Source organism: Dermochelys coriacea, chromosome 2 (genome assembly GCF_009764565.3).
Source record: "Dermochelys coriacea isolate rDerCor1 chromosome 2, rDerCor1.pri.v4, whole genome shotgun sequence".
Classification (NCBI taxonomy): Eukaryota; Metazoa; Chordata; order Testudines; family Dermochelyidae; genus Dermochelys; species Dermochelys coriacea.
In genome coordinates, this window is record NC_050069.1 from 193149568 (window position 1) to 193173493 (window position 23926).

Consider the following 23926-nt stretch of genomic DNA (forward strand, 5'->3'; position numbering starts at 1 on the left):
GAAAGTAACAGGTTTCAGAGTTGTAGCCATGTTAGTCTGTATCAGCAAAAACAAGGAGGAGTCCCTGTGGTACCTTAGGAATATAAATATTGTAAGCTATGCTTCAGTAACAGTGTGCTGTAACACTTTTGTATTTTTACGTCTGTTTTTGTAAGCAAATAGTTTTTAAGTGAGGTGAAACTTGGGGGTACTCAAGACATATCCGACTCCTGAAAGCCAGGTACAGTAGTCTGGAAAGGTTGAGAGCCACTGCATTACAGGACACACGGAACTAAAACTGGCAAGTGCTGCACCAATATGTATCAAATGAGGACAACTGGAGTTTACTTTTCAACACAAAAGGAATATTTACTGTCCTAGCAGTTCCCCACTAAGAATTCCTTAGCTCCCTCCCCTCTACCCCTTGCCCAATAGAGAGATTCTAGAAGTGTAGCTTTGGGGAGCATGCCAGTCTTCTACCCAACACATGCTGCTGTTGGAATACCCTTTTTGAAAAGCAGACTGTTCCAATAACTGCTTCTTTGTTCTGCTATTGAACTACAATGGGTGAATGGATGGGTCACTACAAAAAGTAGTTTTCCCTCACTGATGCTCACATCTTCTTGTCAAATGTTGGAAATGGGCGACGTCTTCCTTGATTGCATAGGCCTCATTAGCACTACAAAAGTACTTTTCCCTCTCTTGGCACCTTAGAGACTAACAAATTTATTTGAGCATAAGCTTTCCTGAGCTACAGCTCACTTCATCCGATGAAGTGAGCTGTAGCTCACAAAAGCTTATGCTCTAATAAATTTGTTAGTCTCTAAGGTGCCACAAGTACTCCTTTTCTTTTTGCAAATACAGACTAACACGGCTGCTACTCTGAAACCCTTCCCTCTCTTGATATTCACCCCTTCTTGTCAACTGTTGAGAATAGGCCACTTCCACCTTAATTGAATTGGCCTCATTAGCACTGACCGCCAACTTGGTAAGGCAACTCATCTTTTCATGTACTGTAATATTTATACTGCTCACTGTATTTTTCGCTCCATGCATCTGATGAAGTGGGTTTTAGCCCACGAAAGCTTATGCCCAAATAAATGCGTTAGTCTCTAAGGTGCCACAAGAACTCCTTGTTGTTTTTGAACTACAACAGAGGACCATATCTGACAAACTGTTCAGACAGAAGGCTCCCCACTTGACCCCTCCCCAAAATAAAATACTATTTTGCACTTACGTAGCAGCTGTTAAGAGGATCAAATATGCTTTTGTTCCCTTCTGATGCAAATGCCAACAAGCGAGGTTTGGAGTTAGATTCCAGAAGACAGGCAAACTTCAGTTCCTGCCCTTCAGGCAGAGTGTATTTTCAAATGCAGTGTTTAAAAGCAGTTTAAAATTTAAAGCTCTGTGGAATGCAATTTGCTACATCTTTGCAGTTGAGGGAGAGGAAGGGGCTCAGCTCACTCACTCATTGCTCAGAGTTTCATCTGGACTTCAAATGCTGGGGCTACAATATCCTCTTCACAACTCAGTATGCAGAAACTAGTATCCTCTTGACAACCCATTATCCAGTAGGAAGGAATCTGTTACACGGCTGTAAAGTAACCCTAACCCTGAACGTATCTTGCAGTCAGTAAATTTCCAAGGGCCAGGGGAAACATTCATTCTGTTTTCCCATGCTACAGATAGCTAATGCTGCTATGATATTTAAGATCAACCCTTCAAGGTTAGGGACATACAAATATCTCCCTAACTTATGCCCACAAATTCCAGGTGTACCCAATTTGCATGCCTGCCTAGTATCTGCACATCTACATTAGACACAAACATTTGTTCATTCCTAACACTGAAAATCTGGCCTATGAAAACTCAGATCATCATCAAATTGTTTATCAAGGTCCTTGCTGTCTGGTTTGTATTTTACTAAATCATGTGGAGAGTATACAACTGCCAGCCCTTCAAAAGAAAACAATCAATCCTTAATACTTAATTTTTTAAATGAGATGAAGATGTCACCTGACTCACCCAGTGATCTATTCCTTTCCCAGCTAGAAAATAGGGATTTGGGGGATCCCCTTGTAGCCTCCAGCCCCACAAAGTGTTGCAGGCAGGGCCCACTACCAAGCTGAAGTTTAGTTTTATAAAAAAAGGAGAAATTGGGTGGTCTTTCTAAGCACTCTTTTTTATTAACTCTCCATGCCAGCAGCACACTTCTGCTTCAGCGGGGGTGGGTCAGGCTGAAAAACCATCTGGCTTTCTTGGGCAATGGTTCTTTCCAGAAGGGGTGGTCAGAAAGAAATCACTCTTTGCCTTCTATTTCTGACTGTACAAGTAAAGAGAAGTCCATGTGCAGATGCCTGTTGTCCATTTCCACTGCTAACAAATGGAATATCAGAAAGAGCTTGAGGGGGCTGAAGTTAGAAGGTGCACGCACACCCCTTCCCTTTTTCATCTACTCCATATTTTTGAATACGTGAACTTTTCACAAATTCTATTCTACAGCTATCTCACCACGCCTCATGCTCGCCAAAGAGCTAGCAAACAGGGGACACAAGTCACAGACACCGAGCTCTCAACTGGGCCATTTTCTAGGTTCTTGTGAAAATGCTGCATATAAGCACTGACAAAAATGATACTGTCTCTGAAGATATGAGCTCTTACAGCAGGCACATACAAGCTCTGCACATTAATCAAACCAGCCACAGCTGATAAGCAACCTTTCTAAAATTTGGAGGGGGTGCAGTGATCCTAGCCTAAAATTTTGTACAGCAAGTTCCCACCTGAAGAATCGAAACCCTCACCCCAAAAACAAGTTCAAAAATGAGGAGAAAAAGAATTTTATAATAAAATTGTTGACAAAAGATTTTTCCTCCAAGGCACAGAGAGTTTAGTGCATTAGCCTTTCATCTTTGCAGAAGAGTTCAAATGCACAAGTGAAAAGCAATTTTGTTGATGTGCATCCCAGCTCTCTAACTGTGACCAGCACAAAGGCTACCTACAATTCAGGATGATTGGCAGTCTCTCTAAAGAAGCCCAGGACTAAAAATAGCAAGGGATCTTGCAGGCCAGGAAGGATTAGAGGACATTGGCAAGCTTGGGTAGAAGAGCCTGCACAGTGCCTGCTTGTAGCGTGCATGGCTGAATGCAGCACTATTACTCCCACATTTTCATGGAGCATTAATCCCCTACACAGAATTTAAGAGAAGCTGGTAAGGCTTTAGCTACCGCAGTGCAAGAGATCATGCTACCAACGCAAGACACAATTTGGATTGTTAGGATCCGGTGGTGGTTTGTTGTATTTATGTCACGGTGCTGGTGCAGTGCCACCTGTGGGTCAGTTGAGTCTTTCATACCGGCATCGTACTTTTCAGAGTTTATCAAGGGCATCCTTTTACGTAGTGAATGTGTTCCATACTATGGAATACACACATTCATTAAAATAGTTTATGATTCTGATTTTGGGGACAGGAGGACACAGCATTTCTAAGACCCAGGAAGAAAGCCCCCAAAGTAATAAGGCAGTGCTCTAACTTGTCTTTGTCTGATTTATATTCCTATCGCCACTTTCAGATATTTACAGCAGGCTCCCCCGCCTCTTCACGGAGGTTTCAAATATTAACAAGAATATTAGAGAAGCCAAGTGTTAAATCGCTTTCAGGATCACCATAATTCTTTGCTGCATCAGTAACGTTCAGCGTTCCACGGTGTGAGAGCAGAGGTATAGATTTTAAAACAATCCTAATTACAGATTCATTAATAGGCGGTACATTAATTAATCCAGCATGTAACTATCAGCAACCTGGTGCCCTTTATAAGACTAAAAAAAAAATCCTGAATGCACTTTATCAGTAGCCATTATTAGGTCAAGGTATTTCCCCAAGGTTTAAATGGGGGTAGTTGAGAGGGCAAACGGTATACTTATTCACCACCTCACAGAACTGATAAAGCCACTGAAAATGACTTCACAGCATTTACACCCACACCCTTCTAAATCCTATCCCTTGCTTGCTTGGTTATGTAATTACTTTATTGGATAAGAACTGAAGTGGGGCTCAGCTGCTAAAATAATAGACAGGCTGTTCCTCTTACTGGCTCTCTGGAATGAACAGCGCTGTCTCTACATCAAGCAGCTGAGTACTTGTGGGTCCATCCCTTCCATCAACATAGTTTCTCAGCACCTTACAAACATCAGTGAATTTACCCCTATAACGCTCCTGTGAGGTAGAGAAGAAGTATTATTGCCATTTTATAGATAAGGACCAGAGGCACAGAGATTAATGCCTGAATTTCAGAGGCAGTCAGCATCTGTAACCTCCTTTACAGTCCATGAGAACTGGATGTGTTCACTACACTTGGGGGGAGAGGGGGATAATCAGGGCTTCAGTTATTTGCTCAAGGTCACACAGAAAGTCTGTGGCAGAACCAGTTATAGAACCCAGAATTCATAAGATCCCAACCACTGACTCACCCACAAAGCCATCCTTCCTGCATATCAATAGTGAATCAAGCCACACAACACATCACCACATTTTTCTGTAGGCCTTTAAAAAAGGCATATCTAGCAAATTGCTTTTTCTGATTATTTCTGGAATACTTAACACTGAGAATTATGCAACTTACAAGACAAACTTCACTTCCTTGATGTAAGTTAAGTAACCCATCAGCAATGACTGGACTAACAAGAATTAACCTAAAGTCCAAAATGGTATGCCTTAAATAAGGATACAGTCTCCCCACACATTCACTTTGGTACTCATCTTGCAGCCTGTTCTCTGAAGGCAATCCCTTAAACCTGTGGAGTCCCACCAACGTCAGTGCAGTTCTGCATTGGCATATGGGTCCACCTACATAGGCCCACTTACAGGATCAGGATTTAAATATACCAAAGGAAACTGATATGTAAGTAAATACATAAAATAAAATGGTCATAAAGAACATCAAGTGGGCATCTAGTCAGTTAATATTTCAGCGTGAAATTCCCTTCTTCCTGAGGTTTGCCTTAGATGCTTAGGGCTCAATCTTTTCTGCGTATATGAAGTCGTACACTGTTGCACATTTTAAGTTAAAACCAGTCAAAACCACTATTTCCATAATAGCTGATTTTACAAGATACAGAACAGTGCAGATCTTATCAATAAAAGCACCAGGACCATAAAGATGTTTCAGTGACCTGGAACTGGAGCACTATTCATAAATCAACACTCAATGTAATAACGGTGGGTTAGTCCCAAGAGTAAGTTTATTTGGGACTCCATCCCCCTCCCCTCTCCAAAACAGCTCAGGAAAGGGGGAGCATTCCCAAGTACAGCAGTAGCTGTGGAAAAACCTGTTGCCCCTTGGAAACTGCAAGTTTATTTAAGTATGCCCCTTCTTTTGGCTGATAGTCTGGGAAAGGTCAGTGCTGCAAGAGTTGAATACTGGAGGAAACATGCAAGACTCCAGCTAGTAAGGAGAACAAACTCAGGCTCCAAACCTGCAGTGAGATCTGCTTGCACAGACTCCTGCATCTGTGCTGAGACCCATTGTTTTCAGTGGAGATAAGGGTCTATGTTCACTTCCACTGAAGTTGTTAGGGCAGTAGCTGGCAAATTTGAAAAACGAAAGGAGGACTAGGATAAATATAATTCCACTGTCTGTTTAAGCAGAAATATTCTGCCATCTTTCTCTTGTCATCTAAATATTTAAACCAGGTCATTTCTAAAACAGCAGTAGAAACTGCTATCCCAAACTAGGAAGAGGCAGCAACAGAATGGGTGTTTTCTCTCCCTCAGGTAACAAACAAAAGCTCCAAATGCAGTTCCACCCTCTCTTGAAGGGTCCTTGAAGTAGAATGACACTCTCAAATTTCGGACTGAGATCATCTCTCTTCCCCAGAGTTCACCGCGGATTTAAACCTACGAGGCAACTTTGTAGATTTTTTTTTCCTGTTGTTTAGTGTGGATATTAGGATTTTCTAAGTATAATTTTTTAGGCGTTCTAAATAAAAAATATATATAAATATATCTTACATGGACCAATTTTGTCATCGTGCACATAAAATGTCAGCGATTACTTGCTTGTGACAGTCAACTGTCACAAGTTTAAACAGATCAAGAAAAATGAAAATTCTGGGATCAAAGATTACTTGATTGCCTAATATTACATATACTGGCATCAATGTAAGAAGGTTTTTTGTTGAAGGAGACTCTTTCACAGAGACATGATGTCAATAAGAATTCAAACACACACTACTTGCAATAAGCATTACAGACATAACCCTGAACGAGTGTCTACTCAAAGCAGAAAGCCTATGACAACTGTTTCCTACGATGTTTGAAATTGAATGCGTCTTATAATAAATAAGGGGAAGGGGCAGAAATTGTGTTAACCCTTATGTTAAAATGTCTCTCTTATTTAATTCCAACAATGTCAGTAGACCAGGGATGAATTTAAGCTTTAGAGTTCAGCAAGTTTGCTACAAGCATAGCTCAACCAGACTAAGGACAGTAGCAGCAAGTTTCTAGGTTGTGAATACACTTACACACATGAATAATTTAGCCAGGTGAGTAGTCCCACTGAAGTCCATGGGACTATCACATGTATAAGCGTTTACAGGTTGTGGTTCAATACTACTGTTCCACCTGTGGTATAATATGCTGTACCACAGGTCTAATGAAATTCAAACCACCATTCATAGTAATGTTGTCATTCAATTTCAATGCATCAGCATGAAATAAGGAGACTGCAAAAATTTGCTAATAGCCAGTACTACTCGAGACCATTTAACTGGTGGCTGTTCGGATGAACTGACTATTTATATATTGGATTAAAAGCTTACTTGTGAAATTTAAAATCAAGCTGCAGAGCTACTTAAAAGTATATTTCAACTTCAGAATTAATCATTCTGCATGACATAAGTAGCTCTCTGTACCACTGATAATTGTATTCACCAATACATTCTTTATGATTTACAGACTTAATAGCCACAGACAGAAAATGAAAGCCTGAAAAACGTAAAAAGAAAAGGAGTACTTGTGGTATCTTAAAGACTAACAAATTTATTTGAGCATAAGCTTTCACGAGCTACAGCTCACATCAGATGCATTCAGTGGAAAATACAGTGGGGAGAATTATATACACAGAGGACATGAAACAATGGGTGTTATCATACACACTGTAAGGAGAGTGATCACTTAAGAAAAGGAGTACTTGTGGCACCTTAGAGACTAACAAATTTATTAGAGCATAAGCTTTCGTGAGCTACAGCTCACTTCATCGGATGCATTACGATGAATGCATCCGATGAAGTGAGCTGTAGCTCACGAAAGCTTATGCTCTAATAAATTTGTTAGTCTCTAAGGTGCCACAAGTACTCCTTTTCTTTTTGCGAATACAGACTAACACGGCTGCTACTCTGAAACCTGATCACTTAAGATGAGCTATTACCAGCAGGAGGAGGGCGGGGGGGATGAAAACCTTTTGTAGTGATAATCAAGGTGGGCCATTTCCAGCAAGATAGTTGTGCAGATAGAGGACAAAAGCATAAGTGTCTGATGTGAAAGGATCATTTATTTACTATAGAACTTTGCAAGTCGACTCAACACTGAATGTTACATTTCACTGTAATTTTGTATTTTAAAATTCAAATGACATACAACTAGAGGTCCCCATAGTGTGTTCTGGACCCCATCCCATAAATTAAGAAGAAGTCACAACAGAAAGCAAAAGATATACCCCAAAATATATTTGTCTCGGCCCACACCTTTGACGGCTAAAAGAGACATACTCTGGGGCAGTACTTTTTTTTAATGTTACGATTTTTAATTTACAGGATAGGTACTTAAAGTTGTATTTTTAAAATGTAATAATCATTTACAAAATTAAAGTGAAACGTAACATCCAGAATTAAACAGATTTACATAATATAGTGGAATATAATTAAGTGATCCTTTTGCATCATTTATTTTATGTTGATTTTTTTCCATCTGCACAGCCATCTTATGCTATTGCAGGCTTTCATTTTCATTTGTGGCTAATAAAGAAAGTGGCAGGTAGTTTAGGTACAAAAATTAAATTCTAGTTTTTAAAAAGTTGTACAGAACCTAGTACTAGGGACTTAAAAATCCATTAAGACATTTTATTTGGATTTAAAACCTTTTTTTGCAATATTTGCAACCCAAACGTAGAAACTTTCTCCCACTTAAGAGCCAGAAAGTGAGGACATAAGTGAAACTGACTAGTGGAAAAAAAATTGGAGAGACTTTCATTATGAAGGGCTAACTAGTGAGTGTATTTTCACTGACTAACATTAATGAAAAACAAAAAGTAAAAATATAGAAAACAGTGAAATTATTTTTAAACCATGCTCAACTTCAATCATCTAAACTAAGAAATTCTCTTTTTAAATGTGTTTTTTAATCTCACAGCATCCCTTTACAATTGACCCACTTCAGCTCAAACCCAGATATCTACTGTTTCAGAGTCATTCATCAGGTACCTGGTGTCAAACAATCACCGAGCATCGGACAATCCCGTACCCATTAATATAAAGATATTTCTCATGGAAGCCTGTTTACACAAAAGGACAGTATGAGAAGTAGCTCTGTACCTCAAGTTCAGTTTCTCTTCGATTGATGTCATCTGTGGATTGATTTAACTTTTCCAGTTCCCCCTAGAAAAGAGCAAAAACACAGACATGCACTGAGAAATCAGACACCAACATGACAGAGAAGGAGGAAAGATTCTATTATGTGTCATCTGGCATCCCCCAAAGCAAGCACATTAGGGCTCTGGCTGGAATGTTAAATGAAAACAGAGATTTGAGACATTTGGAGGAACTCAGCGAGAGGTTATGGGTCTATTATTGGAGTGGGTGGGTGAGATTCTATGGTCTGCAACGTGCCCGAGGTCAGACTAGATTATCACAATGGTCCCTTCTTAACCTTAAAAGTCTGTGCGTTTACCACCTAGGCTCAGCATTCAGCTACTCAGGAAAGAGAAAAACAGGCGGAGAAACTTTGCTCATATTCTCGTTTTAATGAAGTACAGTTCTTGCTTTGGGTTATTCTTATTTAGTATTAACAAATAAGACATACAATCTGTGTCTTAAAAGAACATGGCTAATATCAGCTAGTTCCTAGTAAGACAGTTTTTAAGATAAGGCCATTTGTCTTCACAGTGGTAGGGAAGGAGGTATAAACACAGACAAAGGCACAAAGACAAGGATTAGAAGATAGTGTTAATACTGTAACAGAAACAGGCACATACGAAGACAGTAAGTATAAAAATGTATCCTCTTGCAATACATTAGAAGCAGTTACACCAATACCCTCTTTCTGCAAAAGTAGTATCAGAATTTGGCCCTCAATGTTGAATTGTACAAAAAGACCCCCATCATGAATTGATCAACTATTGAGTGACTTTCCACCAAATTACATTAATTAATCTGGTCACAATGAAAAGATGACAGGTTTCAGAGTAGCAGCTGTGTTAGTCTGTATTCGCAAAAAGAAAAGGAGTACTTGTGGCACCTTAGAGACTAACAAATTTATTTGAGCATAAGGTTTCATGAGCTACAGCTCATGAGCTACCAAAAGAGACTAACAAATTTGAGCATAAGCTTTCGGTAGCTCACGAGCTGTAGCTCATGAAACCTTATGCTCAAATAAATTTGTTAGTCTCTAAGGTGCCACAAGTACTCCTTTTCTTTTTACACACAGCCAGTAATCCAAGGAAATACTCAGTGCATAAAATTAAGCCTGTGCGTAGGTCTTTGCAGGATTATGGCCACACTGATCTTTCCACTAAGCAGTTGGTCAGGGCATGAATTTGAGGTGGGACAGGAGGAAGACGGGGAGCTTTGTTCAAAAAACAAAAACAAAAAAAAGATTCAGGAGCATTTTAAAAACACAGGTAAAAGGAAAGGAAAGTAACATTTTGTATTTCAAGCCTGTGTTTTCCTTTTTAATTAAAATCCTACCTTTATTATTAAGAGTTTTATACCCTTACTCTAGGTTTACAAGAAAGGTTTGATTTTTTTTATCACAACAAAAAATGCAAAAGTCAGAATTTTAATTTAAAAGAAGGGAAGAGAGTCATGGCAGATAACATTTTAATGGAAAAATATAATAATCTTAAGCAACTAGCATGAACAGCTTAAATCATACTAATTCAACTTCACAAATGCCCTTGCTCAGCTGCAGGCACCAAGCTGAGAGAGACCATGACCCCCTCGAACAATCTTATTTCAGGTCTCAGCTTCAAACATGTTTCTTTCCCACCTCCAAGCCCAATCTTACTGAACAGCCAAGCCACAAATGATTCAGCTCTGGTCTTCTAACTACTGTACAGCGCTTTGAAAAACGCCCTGTACGAATGGTACCGAAGAAATCACAGTTGCATTGTCTTGTCTGTGTGCAGACACACACACACTGCAGAAACCGCTCTTCAGGTATTCTTGCAGCCTGTGCAAAATATCACAGGAGGTTTCCCCTTGGGTTTGCAAAGGGGGCAGGTTGCTTTAAGTCCGGGAAGGCTCAGAAACGCCCCACTCCCCAATGCTGCCTATCCGGGGTGGGGTGGCCGACTTCTTTCCAGCACACACAAAAAGGGGGGGCAAAGGGGGGTCTTTTAAACCCCCTCTCCCGAAGGGGAGCAGGCAGGCACCCGGTGCTCCAGCAGCCTCTCCACCCATCCGCAGAAATACCCCAGCAGAAACCTAATGAGCTCAGCGGGCAGATGCACAGCGGCTGCACGCCCCATGGGGGGGGGGGGCGGAATAGTAAGGGGGTAACGCGGAGGAGATCTAGGGGACACCTGTGCAAGGATGGGGAGCAAAACGCAGGGACCTCCTCCCCCCCCAAAACCAGAATCACCCCCTCCCCTCCCCGCGATCGCAGCTCCGTGCAGGACCGTTCCACCCCAACGCTGAGGCCCCTGGCTCCGGGGCCAGGCATCGTCCTCCCAAAGCGTGCGGGCTTGGGGCTGAGCCACCCCCCGGCACCGGCTCCCCGGCTGCCGCCGCTCCGCAGCATCCCCGGGGCTCGCTCTCCTGCCTCACCTGGATCCTGGGGTCCACCTCTTCCTCCTCCTCCTCGGGGAAATCCGCCTCCTCGGGCCGGCTCCTCCGGCCCGCGCCCTCCATGGGGCCGGACTCCGACCTGCCTCCGCCGCCTGCAGCTGCCCGCGGCCGCGCGGGGAAAGGGGCCCCGGGGAGGTGTCGCCGGCCGCGCGGAGGAAATCCGCCTCCGCACGCCCCCTGCCTGCCGCCAGCTCGCTGTCAGCCGGGCGCCGCCTCTCCCCCGCCCGCCGGCCCCGGCCCCCGGCCCCGGCCCAGCCGCCAAATCAGCGGGCGAAGGCAGCCCGCCCAGCGCCACGCTGACAAGCGCCGCCCCCGCGTGTTCTTGCCCGCCCCGGGCAGCCGCCTGCGGCGTTCTCGCTTCTGCTTTGTGCGGCTGCTTCTCACGTGGGGAACGGGAACGGGGGCGAGCGGCAGGGGGGTTTCGCCAAGCGCCGGGCCGCTGGCCTCGCCCCGCGGGCCTGGCTCTGCCCCGCGTCGCTAAGAGAGCCAGGGAGCCAGCCCCTGGCAGGTGGCACCGAGAGAGAGAGAGGGAGGGAGGAGGATGAGCAGCCCGCCCCGCAGGAGCCGGTCCAAAAGAAGCACCGACTCATTCTCCCCCACTCCTGCCCCTGGCCTAAAGGGCAGCTGCTGCCTTGTGGGAAACTTTGAAAACCAGGCTCCTGAGAAACGGTGGTGCCTGCCTCGTTTGGCCCACGGCCTTTTGGTTTTGTTTTTTAATTGAGGAACCCCCCCCCCCTGAAAACAGGACCTTAATTGTTTAGAATCATAGAATATCAGGGTTGGAAGGGACCTCAGGAGATCATCTGGTCCAATCCCCTGCTCAAAGCAGGCACAATCCCCAATTTTTGCCCCAGATCCCTAAATGGCCCCCTCAAGGATTGAACTCACAACCCTGGGTTTAGCAGGCCAATGCTCAAACCACTGAGTCCAGGCCTCGCTTGCAAATGGACCTTTGTGACATCACAATCAGCACCCCACAACTGCGGTACCGCCAACAACGCTTAGGGGCTTCAGGTGCAGGGCCAGGCTAGCTCATCCCAGGGCTTCCCCCCCCCCCCAGGTGTTTGCTGGTGAGGTTTCCGAGGGTTGAAATGTTTTTGCAAAGCACTTGTGAGAAGCCTTGAAAATTCAGTCCAAATGAGGTTTCTGGCGGGCGTTAGCTGAGCCAACAAATTTTTGGATCGTGGGCATGGAGCCAACAAATAAACTCCACCCCAAAAACCAAACCAATGCTTGTCTTCATTGTGGCAGCAAAAAGGAACGTCGTCCTACAACCCTGGGTGCTGTGTTTTTTAAAAAAAGCTACTGGCTACTACAGCAAAAGCAAAGCATACATAGTGTAGACCTCTGTTTGACATTTGATTTGGTACTCTGTTAGTCCTGGGTTTATTACAAGATTAGCACCACAACCCCAGTGAGAAGGTAGTAGAGTTAACCACTCTCTCCTTAGAGCAGGAACAGCAATGGGAGGCTGCAGCAGGAATGCTGGCTCTTGTTCCTCTGATCAAAAACTGAAGATAGGAGAAGTAAAATCAAAGCTCCCACACCCATTTTGCCTTCTGTCCACACCAGGAAGATTCTTGGTCTCTGATTAAGGCTGCCAATTTTCTAATTGCAGAAAAGGGAACACCCTTGCCCTGCCCCTTCTCCAAAGCCCCACCCCCACTCACTCACTCACTCTCCCCCCACCCCACTTGCTCATTTTCACCAGGATGGGCCTAGGGATGAGGGACTTGGGGTGCAGGAGCAGGATCTGGGCTAGAGCAGAGGGCTCAGAGTATGGGAGCAGGCTGAGGAAAGGGTGCAAGCTCCTCGAGGGAGTTTTGGGTGCAGGAAGGGGTTCTGAGCTGGGGCAGGGGCACGGGAGGGGGTGTAGGCTCTAGGGGGCACAGGCTCTAGGGGGCACTGACCTCAGGCAGCTCCTGGGAAGTGGGAGCATGTCTCTCTGGCTCCTAAGTGGAGGGGAGGGCTAGGGGGTTCTACACACTGCCCCAGGCTGCAGGCATAGGCACTGACTCCATGGGTGTTCTAGGGCTGGAGGACCCAGGGGGAAAAACTGATGGGTGCTCTGCACCCACCGGCAGCTCCCCACCCTCCCACCTCAGCTTGCCTCTTCCTCCTCCCCTGAGCGCACCTTCCCCCACTTCTCCCAGTGCTTGCCCCCACGAACCAGCTGTTTTGCAGCGTAACAAGCTGTGGGAGGAAGGGAGGGAGGGGGGAAGGAGTGGGAACTCAGGGGAGGAGGTAGGGCCAGGGTGGGGATTTGGGAAAAGGAGTCCAATAGGGGCAGGGAGGGGGCAGAGTTGGGGCAGGGACATTGGGGAAGGGGTTGGGATGGGGCAAGGCGGGGGTGGAGTCAGGGCAAGGACCAGGGGGCGCAAGCTCCCACCGGTGCCAGAAGAAGTTGGTGCCTATGGCTGCAGGCATCGCCCCCGCAGCTCCCATAGGCCAGGAACAATGGCCCATGGGAGCTGTGGAGCAAGCACGTGGGGCAGCACCTGTAGGCAGGGACAGCATATAGAGCCTAGGAGCCAGAGGGACATGACAGCTACTTCCCAGGAGCCGCACGGAACCTTCCTGCTCCACTGGCACTACGGCTAACTGGACTTTTAGCAGCCGAGGCAGTTGTGCTGACCGGAACCACCCGGGTCCCTTTTTGACCAGGCATTCTGCTCAAAAACTGGACACCTGGCAACCCTATCTCTGATCATTTAAAGGTAATGTGGTACAGAAAAAAGGTTTGTTGTGTCCTTTTCTCTTTTTTTGTGATAGATTTAAAAAAAAAAAAAAAGGTCCTCCTTTAGATGAGCAAGGAGGTTCTCCCTGGGGACCACCCACCCTCTGGCTAGAAGTATTAGCTCTTGATTTAACCCCTTTTTTTTCTCCTGGAGGACTGAATTTAAAACCATCTGCAGTCATCCCTATCAATCAGAGATCTTCTTTTTAAAAACTTCCCCTTATCTGAATAGTTATTCTTTGAGCCAGACATCCTCCCTACACTATTTCTTCTGGCCCTATAACTTATGCCAGGTCTACACAACAGACCTATATTGGTAAAACTACATAGCTCAGGGGTGTCAAAAATCCACACTCCTGAGTGATGGAGCTGTACTGACCTAGCTGCCCCCCCATAGATAGTACTGCGTTGACAGGAGAGCTTCTCCTGCCAACATTGCTACTGCCTCTCTGGGAGGTGGATTAACTAACAAAAGCTCTCTGGCCAGCATAGTAGCATCTTCACTAAAGCGCTGCAATGGTGCAGCTGTGACCCTATAGCACTGTATGTGAAGACAGGCCCTTATTATTTTCAAGGCCTTCCTTCTGCTTGCTAATAAGGTCCTTTCTTTACACACGCATACATATTTCCTTAACCAAACTTAAGGTAAATAATCCTTTAGTTTCCTATTTGTCTTACAACCTACAAGAGTCTTTTCAAAAATGGGTGGCCCTTTGTGAAAGCATTTTCTTTACCAGAGATTCACCACTCCTACAACTGAGGGCTGAGGAAGCTCCCGCTCCTGTTCTCTGCTCTTCCACCAAATAAAGAAAAGATAAAAAATAATATTCCAGAGATTTGTAAGGTGAAAAAGTAGATAAATTACCAATAATGCTCAAGCCTTCTTTTATACAACAATGCAGCAAAAAAAAAAAAAAAAGAGAGGGACCAGGTGTAAACTTTTTATTTTAAAATACCATACACCTTTGAAGTGACACCAACAGCCTAAAACAATGAGGAGGACATAAAAGCTGCCTAAAAGCAGAAAGAGAACACAGCTACATATCATAGCTGGACTGTTTGAGGTTGCTAGGACAGCTTTGCACCACACAAGGCTGTGGCAGTTTTTTGTTTTTTTTTTAAACTATTTCATTAAAGAAAAACAGTTATGGCCTGATCCTAAGTGCTGAGCATCTACAACTCCTACTGAAGCAAATTAAGGAAATCTACAGAGAAAAACCCCACAGATATCAGGACATCTGTGTCAGATATCCTTCATGACAATCATCGAGCCCTCTCATTCCCATGGCAACCTGGCTCCCTGTGAAGCCATGCTGGCCCACTGTCTCAAAGCCCAGAGCAGAAACAGAGTTAATGCTGCAAGACCAGAATTCCCACTACTATTTTCCCATGGGTTTTCTGGAAACTGTTGCTATTTAACATGGATGTTCCTCAGCTTTGCCACCCCCACCCACAACTCACGCATCTCCGGCCACTTAGATTTCATATGTAAGGGCAGGCTTCTACAGGGTTAAGGATGGAGGAAAGTCACTGCTTAGGCTTCATTCTCCTCTCACAGACAGATTTTAGGCCATTTGAGTGAGGTCTCTGCTCCTGTCACTCCTACCAAAGCTGCCCATGGAACAGAATCCTAAACAGAAAACAAAAGGAAAAAAAAAATACAAAGAGAAAGATAAGTTGCCCCTTCATTACTAAATTATGCTCATTATTGATTTAAGTATGTGATGCCTCTGACAGGTTGGACCTCCTGGGATGTCACCTGATGTGCTGGGATGCCACTGAGCAGACTATTTTACCTGGTCTTGCTGGGCTAGCCTTTTCCAGCCAAGCACATGGGCAGGGCCACACCCAGCTGCACAGAGAGACAGAGATCGGACTCTGGGAAGGCTCAGTTTAAGGGGCTTGCTACAGCATCCAGATGTCCACCCCCCCCTTGGAGTATAAACACAAAATTATATGAAATTCACCTCTTCCCTCAGTGTGGAGGAGGGTATGCACAGCCTCTCACCCCCCCCCCCCACTTAGAAATCACATAAAGTGGGTTATTGTAAACCAGAAATAAATGAATTATAACAGGTGTATTTTAAGTAGTTAAGAAGGTAGCAGACAGAACAAGGCATCTTACAAAGAAAATAAAACAGAGCACGCAAACTAAGCTTAATACATGTAGCCAGTTTCTTTAGTGCGAGTTCTCACCCTAAATGTGGCTCTAATAACCATCTTCACAGGCCAGATGCCCTTCCAGCCTGGGTCCAGTTCTTTCCCCCAGGTTTGTCCTGGCAATCCCTCCATCACAATACGGCGGCTGGGGGGGGAGGGAGAAAGGGGACCAGGCCAATTTTGAGTGACTGGCATTGCAACCTGTGCATGGAGTCACAGCACTAATCATAGTCTTTTTGTTTTTTTCTCCCCATCAAACAGTGCTCACTGGTTAACCCAAGCCTGCCTGAAACATCTCAGTAAAACACAATAATGACTTGTGCTTAATTTTTGGCTTTTTACGTTCAAATTGAGTGATTGTTGTAGTGTTGTATATATATAGCGATGGTGGATTTTGTACAGATTTTGCAGGTGGTAAATTACATATTTTTTAAAAAAAAAATCCATGTGTACATTGATATCTTTGTTCATGCTTCTTCTGAGAGCTCAATTCAACCAAAGTACTTGAGAAATGAAATTAGCACACAAAACAAAGATCCATCACAGCCCCTGTATGTATATAGACACTAGTATTATACAGGCATTTTCTGGACTGATTAATGAATATTTGGTTACTAAAAACCCATTTGCAGTTGATGGAAAACTTTGGAAAAACTGATTTAGAGACAATTCTGCTTATAGAATTCTGTTTCTCTTCCTGAAGGGAAATTTGCATGAAAATATCTTTTGTTTTGAAAAATGCTATGGCTCTTGCTGATTATTGACATCAGCCCTAAGCATTTTCAAATATATATTAAATGTTTTAGAATATTCAAATAGCATTACTGTACAATTCAGTTTTAAAATAACTCTTACCATGGAACAAAATAATGGAAAGACAAAGTACAATTTTTAAGAAAAACAGACATTTGAGAAAGTGGAATTTGGACCCATTCATTCTTAAATACACAAATATGTGGGGATAAAATCCTCTAGATAAACCTGTGGAGCAAAAGTCATCCCCATGGGGTAACTCAATGAATTTTTGTGCAGTTACACCAAATTTGAATTTGGACCACAGAATTGCCCTTGTAAAACAAACATGACACCTTTCTTTTAAACTGCAGTGGAGTTGTTGCTCTATTAACTAACTTTCAAAGCACTTATACTTTTGGAAGCCAGGGAAGCATATTATATGATATATAGAAGTATATTTTAAACACAAAGCAGGATCTTGCCCATAATCATAGGCGTGAAGATGGAGTGTTTGAAGTTCCTTGGAAGCTTATATATGACATTAAACATATTTTTTTAAAGTAAAGTAGTCAAATTCCTATAGTACTTCTGGTTTATGTAATTATACTGTGTGTGCGCTACACTTCAGGAAGCTTTGAGTCCTCTAGATTACTCTTATTTATATCCAATCTAGGAAATCTCATACCCATATAAGTAGCACCCTCCGCCCCCAGAAAAAAAAAAAAAAACACACACACACACACACACACACACACATTAATTGGTGGGAATGAGCATTTATTCTACAGACAGATCATACCAGGATTTCCCCCACCTCCACTGCATTTTAATTAGAGTTAAAAAAAAAAAAAGAGTGAGTGAGTAAGAAAATAAATATCCCCCCCAAAAGCCCCCTTGTTTCACTTCTGTTTAACAAGTAACATTTAAGGGTGATTAAAAACCATACACCACCTGGGCTTCACAGAGCTACAATGTAAATAGGCTGATTTAGAGAGATATGCTATTTTCTAGCACTAAAGTTCAAGAAGTTTAATATTCTTCATTTAAAAAGAAAACAATTAACATTACTAGCCAAATTGTTTACTGGGCTGACTTTAACTGTATCTTACATTTTTATGTATCTTTTAGACTGAACCGGAAATTACATACATTGGATCATTGTTTATCTTACTCTTTCAGGGGAACATTTTTCAACCTGTATAAAAAATTTTTCCCTTTTTTCCTGCAATTTCTAATTAGATTGAGCCATTATCTAATAGTCCGTAGACACATTTCCAGGCACGTTCCACCCAGAGAGAAATGGCACAACTTCTTGTGTGTCCAGAAACAAACTCTGAGCTAGCCTTCCAACCTACCAGGTACAAGAAGTGTTGCTTGCAATCCCCCCAGAACACCACATATGTTGGAAAATCCTATTGCTTGAATATGACGCCCTTGATGAGAATAATTTGAGCAAGCTCATTCTGAAACTTGTTATTTTTAGTATATGGCGATTCACACTGCTGAATTAACAGTTTTATGGACTTCCCCTGGTTCCTGTTTGTTGTCTTCACAGGGACTTTCCTTCTTCACTCTCAAGTCCCCTTAGATTGGCCTTTAGTTTCGAGCACACCTACACTTGAGTGTGGTGGTGATCTAAGTTACGCAACTTCAGCTACATGAATAACATAGCTGAAGTCGACCTACTTAGATCTACTCACCGTGGTGTCTTCACTACGGTGAGCGGACTGCTGCCGCTTGTGGCGGTGGAGTACGAGAGTCGACAGGAGAGTGCTCGGGGATTGATTTATTGCATCTAGACTAGACGCGATAAATCAACCCCCGCTCGATCGATCGCTGCCCACCGATTCGGTGGGTAGTGTACACATTACATCCATCTGTTCCAGTAACCACAATAAGAACTCTGAAGTCCCCTCCTTAGGCATGGAGGAATGTATGGAATTTCCGTTTGGAAACCATTAACACAAAAGAGTCCTAGTTCTGTCACAGGGATCACTAACTACGAAGCACTCTCTCTCTGTCCCTCCCCCAAAGGGTAGAATGCACTACCTCTGCTGGATCCATGAAATGAGAGACTAGGCTAAGGGACTCTTCAGATCTCCTGTTGAACAGCCTTGGCTAGTAGCCATAGGGAAATCAGGCCATTCCCCTCCCTTTTATTAATTATATGAGTAGGGGGAAAACAGTATAAAAAACATGGTGAATTATAAGTGTATCCAGAATCCTGAGGCTACCTCTTAAGCACCCAGTCCCACTGCTTGTCAGATCAACAGCAAATCTCCCACCAATTTCAATAGAAGATCAAACCGAAAGGTATTAATGTGCCCCCAGCAATGTCTCTTAAAAGCAGTGTTGCCGTGTGAGCAGCTGAGTCCTAACAGCCCTTCTTTCCTCCCCAGTCCGAGAATTCAGTGATGCTTCAGTAGCAAGAGAAGCACCACAGCAGTTCAATACAGAAAACTCCCTTTCCCGTCCCTTCGCTACTCATGGGTCACCTGACCCAAACTCCTTTTGACACTTAATAGAACATAATACCGAGACAGGAAAATAGGGGTGAGGGATGGATTGCACACATTTATTTACAAACAACAAATTCCAGAAAGCAAAGCACAGGCAGGCCTGATTTTCAAGAAGTAATGAGTACCCATAAAGCTAGTTGGACTTCAATTGGAGCTGTGGATGTTCAACAATCCTAAAAATAAGGCCCGATACTTCTTTTTATTGAAACCTCCTGGGTTAATATTACTTGGATTCAGGGACAGAATAGTTCTTCCAATTTACCAGAAAGGAGCACTTTTCAGCTGCAAACATTAACACCTGTAAACAACCTTAAACATTCAGAGGCCTCAATTCTGCAAATCCTTAAGGACTTTGCAAAACTTCATTCACATCCATAAGACTAGACAAGTGGGTGAAGTTAGACATGGGCTTTAGTGTTTGCAGGATTGGAGCCAAAGTATCTAGTTCATACAAGGACCCCCTTATAAACTAGTGAGTTCCCCTCACAGTATCCACCTAAGGTTACAGTTATTTCACTTTTAATCTTTGAAATTTGTTTTTAAAAAAGTCTTTAAAAGTAGAGGATCACGCTTTGCTCCTTCTGTAGGCTGAGCTGTGCATTCAATGAGAGAGCTACACATGAAGCTGTTAGAAGAGGAGTACTTGTGGCACCTTAGAGACTAACAAATTTATTAGAGCATAAGCTTTCGTGAGCTACAGCTCACTTCATCGGATACATTTGGTGGAAAAAGTTTTTTCCACCAAAAAAAAAAAAAAAAGTTTTTTCCACCAAATGCATCCGATGAAGTGAGCTGTAGCTCACGAAAGCTTATGCTCTAATAAATTTGTTAGTCTCTAAGGTGCCACAAGTACTCCTTTTCTTTTTGCGAATACAGACTAACACGGCTGCTACTCTGAAACCTGTCATTATGCAAGGTTTGGGTTTGGTATCTCTTACACCAGAAAGGAGACTGATGAGCTAATTAGCTCACCAGCAGGATAGCTAGGAGGAGAAAACAAGCAGTATAAAAGGCTGAGCCAGGGAACCAGAGGGGGCCCCTTCTAGCTGCAGCAACATTGTGTAGTACCTGAAGCATAAGGCAAGAACTAATAATCAAGACACTTGGTGAAGGTACCCAGGTAGAGTACATATGCTGTTTAAGCACCAGAAGGCTTACTGGGTAGATTTTGAGGGCTGAAGAAGGAGCCCACTTATAAGAAGCACAAATTATCACCTCATGTTATGATCTTAACCTAAGTGATTGATTGCTTAATTTCCTGTCTGGTAGGGCGGCCACTGAGTAAAGAGTGCAATCTGTTTGTCAAACAATTATTAAGCCTTTAAATTTCAAGCACTTGATTGTTTAGGGCCTTGCTTTCCCAGACCAACTTCATAGCATTTCTGCTCCTCTATGTAAAGAGGTAAGTTTGGAACACTGCAGCCAATCACTTCCAAGATGTCAGGGGATGTTCTAGGCATCAGTGGGCAGAACTCTACTGATTTTGGTGAAAATTGGAAAAGCCTGATTCAGAGGAGAATGAGGGCCTAGATGGCCTGGTGCTCCCAGCTGCTGCCTACACATAGCCCAGGCAACAGTTTAACTTGCTGTGTGGGGAAATAGCCTACAGGTGACAGACAAACTGAAATCAGGAACATTAGTGGGAGAGGAAAAGTGGACTGGAAGGGTGAAGAAAGCAACAGGGACCAGAGGGATGTGGCAGAGGTGATGGGAGAAGGAGGAAAAAATAGCAGATGAGGGCCAGGTTAACAAGTATCTGGAAGGCAAAGGACAAAGCAGCTCTGTGCAGAGACAAGGGGGTGTCAGGAACCACCTATGACCATCACGTCTGGTTCCCCCCCCCCCCCCCACTTCTGGTCTTCGTTGCCTCCCCTGCCACCAAATTGCTGCAGGCAGAGGAATTTCTCTGGTGCCCTTGCTGCTGCCTGTACATCACAGACAACAGCTTCATGTTTCAGAGTAGCAGCCGTGTTAGTCTGTATTCGCAAAAAGAAAAGGAGTACTTGTGGCACCTTAGAGACTAACAAATTTATTAGAGCATAAGCATAAGCTGTAGCTCACGAAAGCTTATGCTCTAATAAATTTGTTAGTCTCTAAGGTGCCACAAGTACTCCTTTTCTTTTTGCAAACCCAAACCCAGACTACCTAACTGCCTCCTATTCTATCTACACCCAGTGCTTTGCCTGCTCTAAGTGACCAGGGTGCTGGCCCCCCAAAAGGGACTCTATAGCTGCCAACACCACCCTGTCACATCTCTGTAGCTTCTCCATCTGAGAATTTCAAAGGACTTACCAACATTAATTCACTAAATCATAGAATAACCCAGTGTGGTTTGTACTTTGTTTTACAGCATTGTTCCTATCTTCAGGATCCCTAAATGATTTACAGGGTTAAACAATGAAGTCAGATAGTTAAAATATAAAAGAGCATAGAAAGACACTGAGACATGGTTTCAAAATAGCTTTCAAAACAGGCAAGATACAAAGAGGCAAGCACAGATTAGGGGACAGATACCATTGTTGTGAATGGCACAACAAAGATGAAGAAAAAGGGTGGATCCACAGATCTACGCCCAGGGACAAACAAAATGTGGAAGGGCAAACACACAGGAACAGCTGCCTCCAAAGCACTCAGCCAGGCTGGCAGTTAACAAGGAAGCAGCAAGGAGGCACGGAGGTGGAGGCAGTCTCTTAGCTAGTCAAGCCTTGGTGGAGAGGCATTATAAAGGTTTTTGCACAATGCTTCTGCTTCCTAACCATATTTGGCTGGTCCCTGGGCAGGAGGACAAAAGATAGGGAGAGCTTCTTGTGTCCTCCTCCTTCCAGTGCAGGGCCAGGCAGAATAGGGCCTGTATCCCTTGTGCCAAAAACCAAAACTCGCCTAGTATTTATCTAGATTTCTGTATTAGCACAGCTTGCCAATTCAGCAAGTTAGGGTCTGTTAGATATTGACAGCCATCCACCAAACTCAAAGGGCACCCTCTGAGTGTCATTGCAGATCTCCCATCAGATATATCTGGAAACAGCAGTCAGAAAAAAAAAAAAAATCTACCGTATGTAGGGACACTCCCATGGTCACCTCCCATTAGTAATGAGAGCCACCAGCCAGTTTAACAGAATCATGTTCCCTAATGCTGCCCGTTATATAAAATCAAACGCAGTGTGTGTGTGGGGGGGAGGGTTTGCTGTGTTTTGGCATCTAACCTTCATAACCCTATAAGGAACAACATTATCTGCTTTGGTTTTTGTACTTCCTTTTACTGTCGCCTCCCACTCTACTCCCATCCCTTCCTCTCTTCTTCCTTATCTCCATGCTAGCTACCCAGTTCTCTTCCCTGCCCCTTTAGAGCTCTCACCACTGGAGTCCCACTATCTCCTCATTTTCCAGGTCTTAGCCAACCCTCCTCCTTCTCAGCCTGGGACACTTTTTACCCAGTCTTTCTCCTACTGCAGTCTCTCTTCCTTATACTCCTTCCTGTGAGTCTCCCACCTCTCACCCTTCCCACTCTACTCCCCAGGGATCTCTCGCTCTTTCATCCTGCTGCCGAGTAGGAGTTTCTCTCAGTTCTCCTCCATGGGGTCTTCTCCTCTTGAGCCTACATTTCTTCTAGGTGCTGCTCTCTCTCTCTCACACACACACACACACACACACACACCCTTCCATCACCCATCCTCCACAGAGAATCTATCAGTTCTTCTGCCTGATGCACCTCTAGCCTTTCAGCCCTGCACCCAAAGTGTACACACCAGACTCCATTTTGACCTTCGTCCCCCACACTTCAGCAATGCCCTTCCAGTCCCTCAGCACCTCACCCATACTCATCCAGCCCTTTGTCTCTTGCTCCTCCCTTTACACTCTAGAATCCCAGCTTTGCAGAGGGATAGCTAAGGTGCTGGCTGAGGCTTGAACGAGGAAGCAGTCAGAAAGGGAGAGACAGGAACACACAGCTCAGTATTGCCTACCAGAAGGAAGCCCAAAGAGCCGGCTTATAAAAAGGATAGAAAAAAATAACCCGAACCCTGATGCATCCGATGAAGTGAGCTGTAGCTCACGAAAGCTTATGCTCTAATAAATTTGTTAGTCTCTAAGGTGCCACAAGTACTCCTTTTCTTTTTGCGAATACAGACTAACACGGCTGCTATTCTGAAACCTGATGAGAAGCTGTTTGGGATCCTGTGAGGAATAGGGAGATAGTGCCCCTAATGGCTCCCCATAGTGACAGGTGACTGCAGAGAACAGTAGAGAAGCCAAAGGGGAGCGACAAAGGATTCAAGGATAGAAGACAAAGAAAGGTTAGTAGGTTCTGGGTGAAGGAAGTATTAATTTGGGGATACAACTGAAAATTTGAGGAAAGGCAAATTTTTGTGGGATCTAAGGACTAGTTCACTTTAATGCATCACTGGAGTAAGGCTGTTCCAGATGGCAGGAGCTGCAGAGGAGAAAGTTCACATACTAACAGTGGCAACAGTAAAGGGACATTGAGAAGCCTTGTGCTAGATTAGAACAGAGAACAAAGATATATTATTGTCCCCATTTTGGAAATGGGTCAGCTGAAGCATAAAGAGATTAGATGACTGCAGAAAGTAGGTAGCAGAGCTGAGCACTGAACTCAGGAGTCATTTCTTATACCGGGGTGGGCAAACTTTTTGGCCCGAGGATCACATTGGGGTTGCAAAACAGTATGGAGGGCTGGGTAGGGAAGGCTGTGCCTCCGCAAACAGCCTGGCCCCGCCCCCT

General features: G+C 43.9%; 1 protein-coding gene and 1 long non-coding RNA gene across 3 annotated transcripts in view; both read right to left on the reverse strand.

Annotated features, from left to right (window-relative positions):
* The window catches only part of SH3BP5 (SH3 domain binding protein 5), a 59480-nt gene extending 48234 nt beyond the window's left edge, over window positions 1–11246 (reverse strand). Inside the window, exons 1-2 of one of the 2 annotated variants that reach the window (XM_038388411.2) lie at window positions 11018–11246; window positions 8567–8629 (exon numbers count right to left, since the gene is read on the reverse strand). In XM_038388411.2, coding sequence (XP_038244339.1) covers window positions 8567–8629; window positions 11018–11101 — 147 coding nt within the window. In that variant the 5' untranslated portion in view covers window positions 11102–11246. Of the gene's footprint in view, window positions 1–8566; window positions 8630–10256; window positions 10389–11017 lie in introns of those variants that run through there. The other variant, XM_043508958.1, reaches the window with a different exon arrangement.
* Window positions 11247–14702: 3456 nt separating this feature from the next.
* LOC122458931 lies at window positions 14703–15706 on the reverse strand. The gene is made up of 2 exons (XR_006279287.1): window positions 15572–15706; window positions 14703–15405 (listed from the first exon to the last, which is right to left on the reverse strand). It is a non-coding gene; the product is annotated as an uncharacterized LOC122458931 (long non-coding RNA).
* Window positions 15707–23926: the final 8220 nt, after the last annotated feature.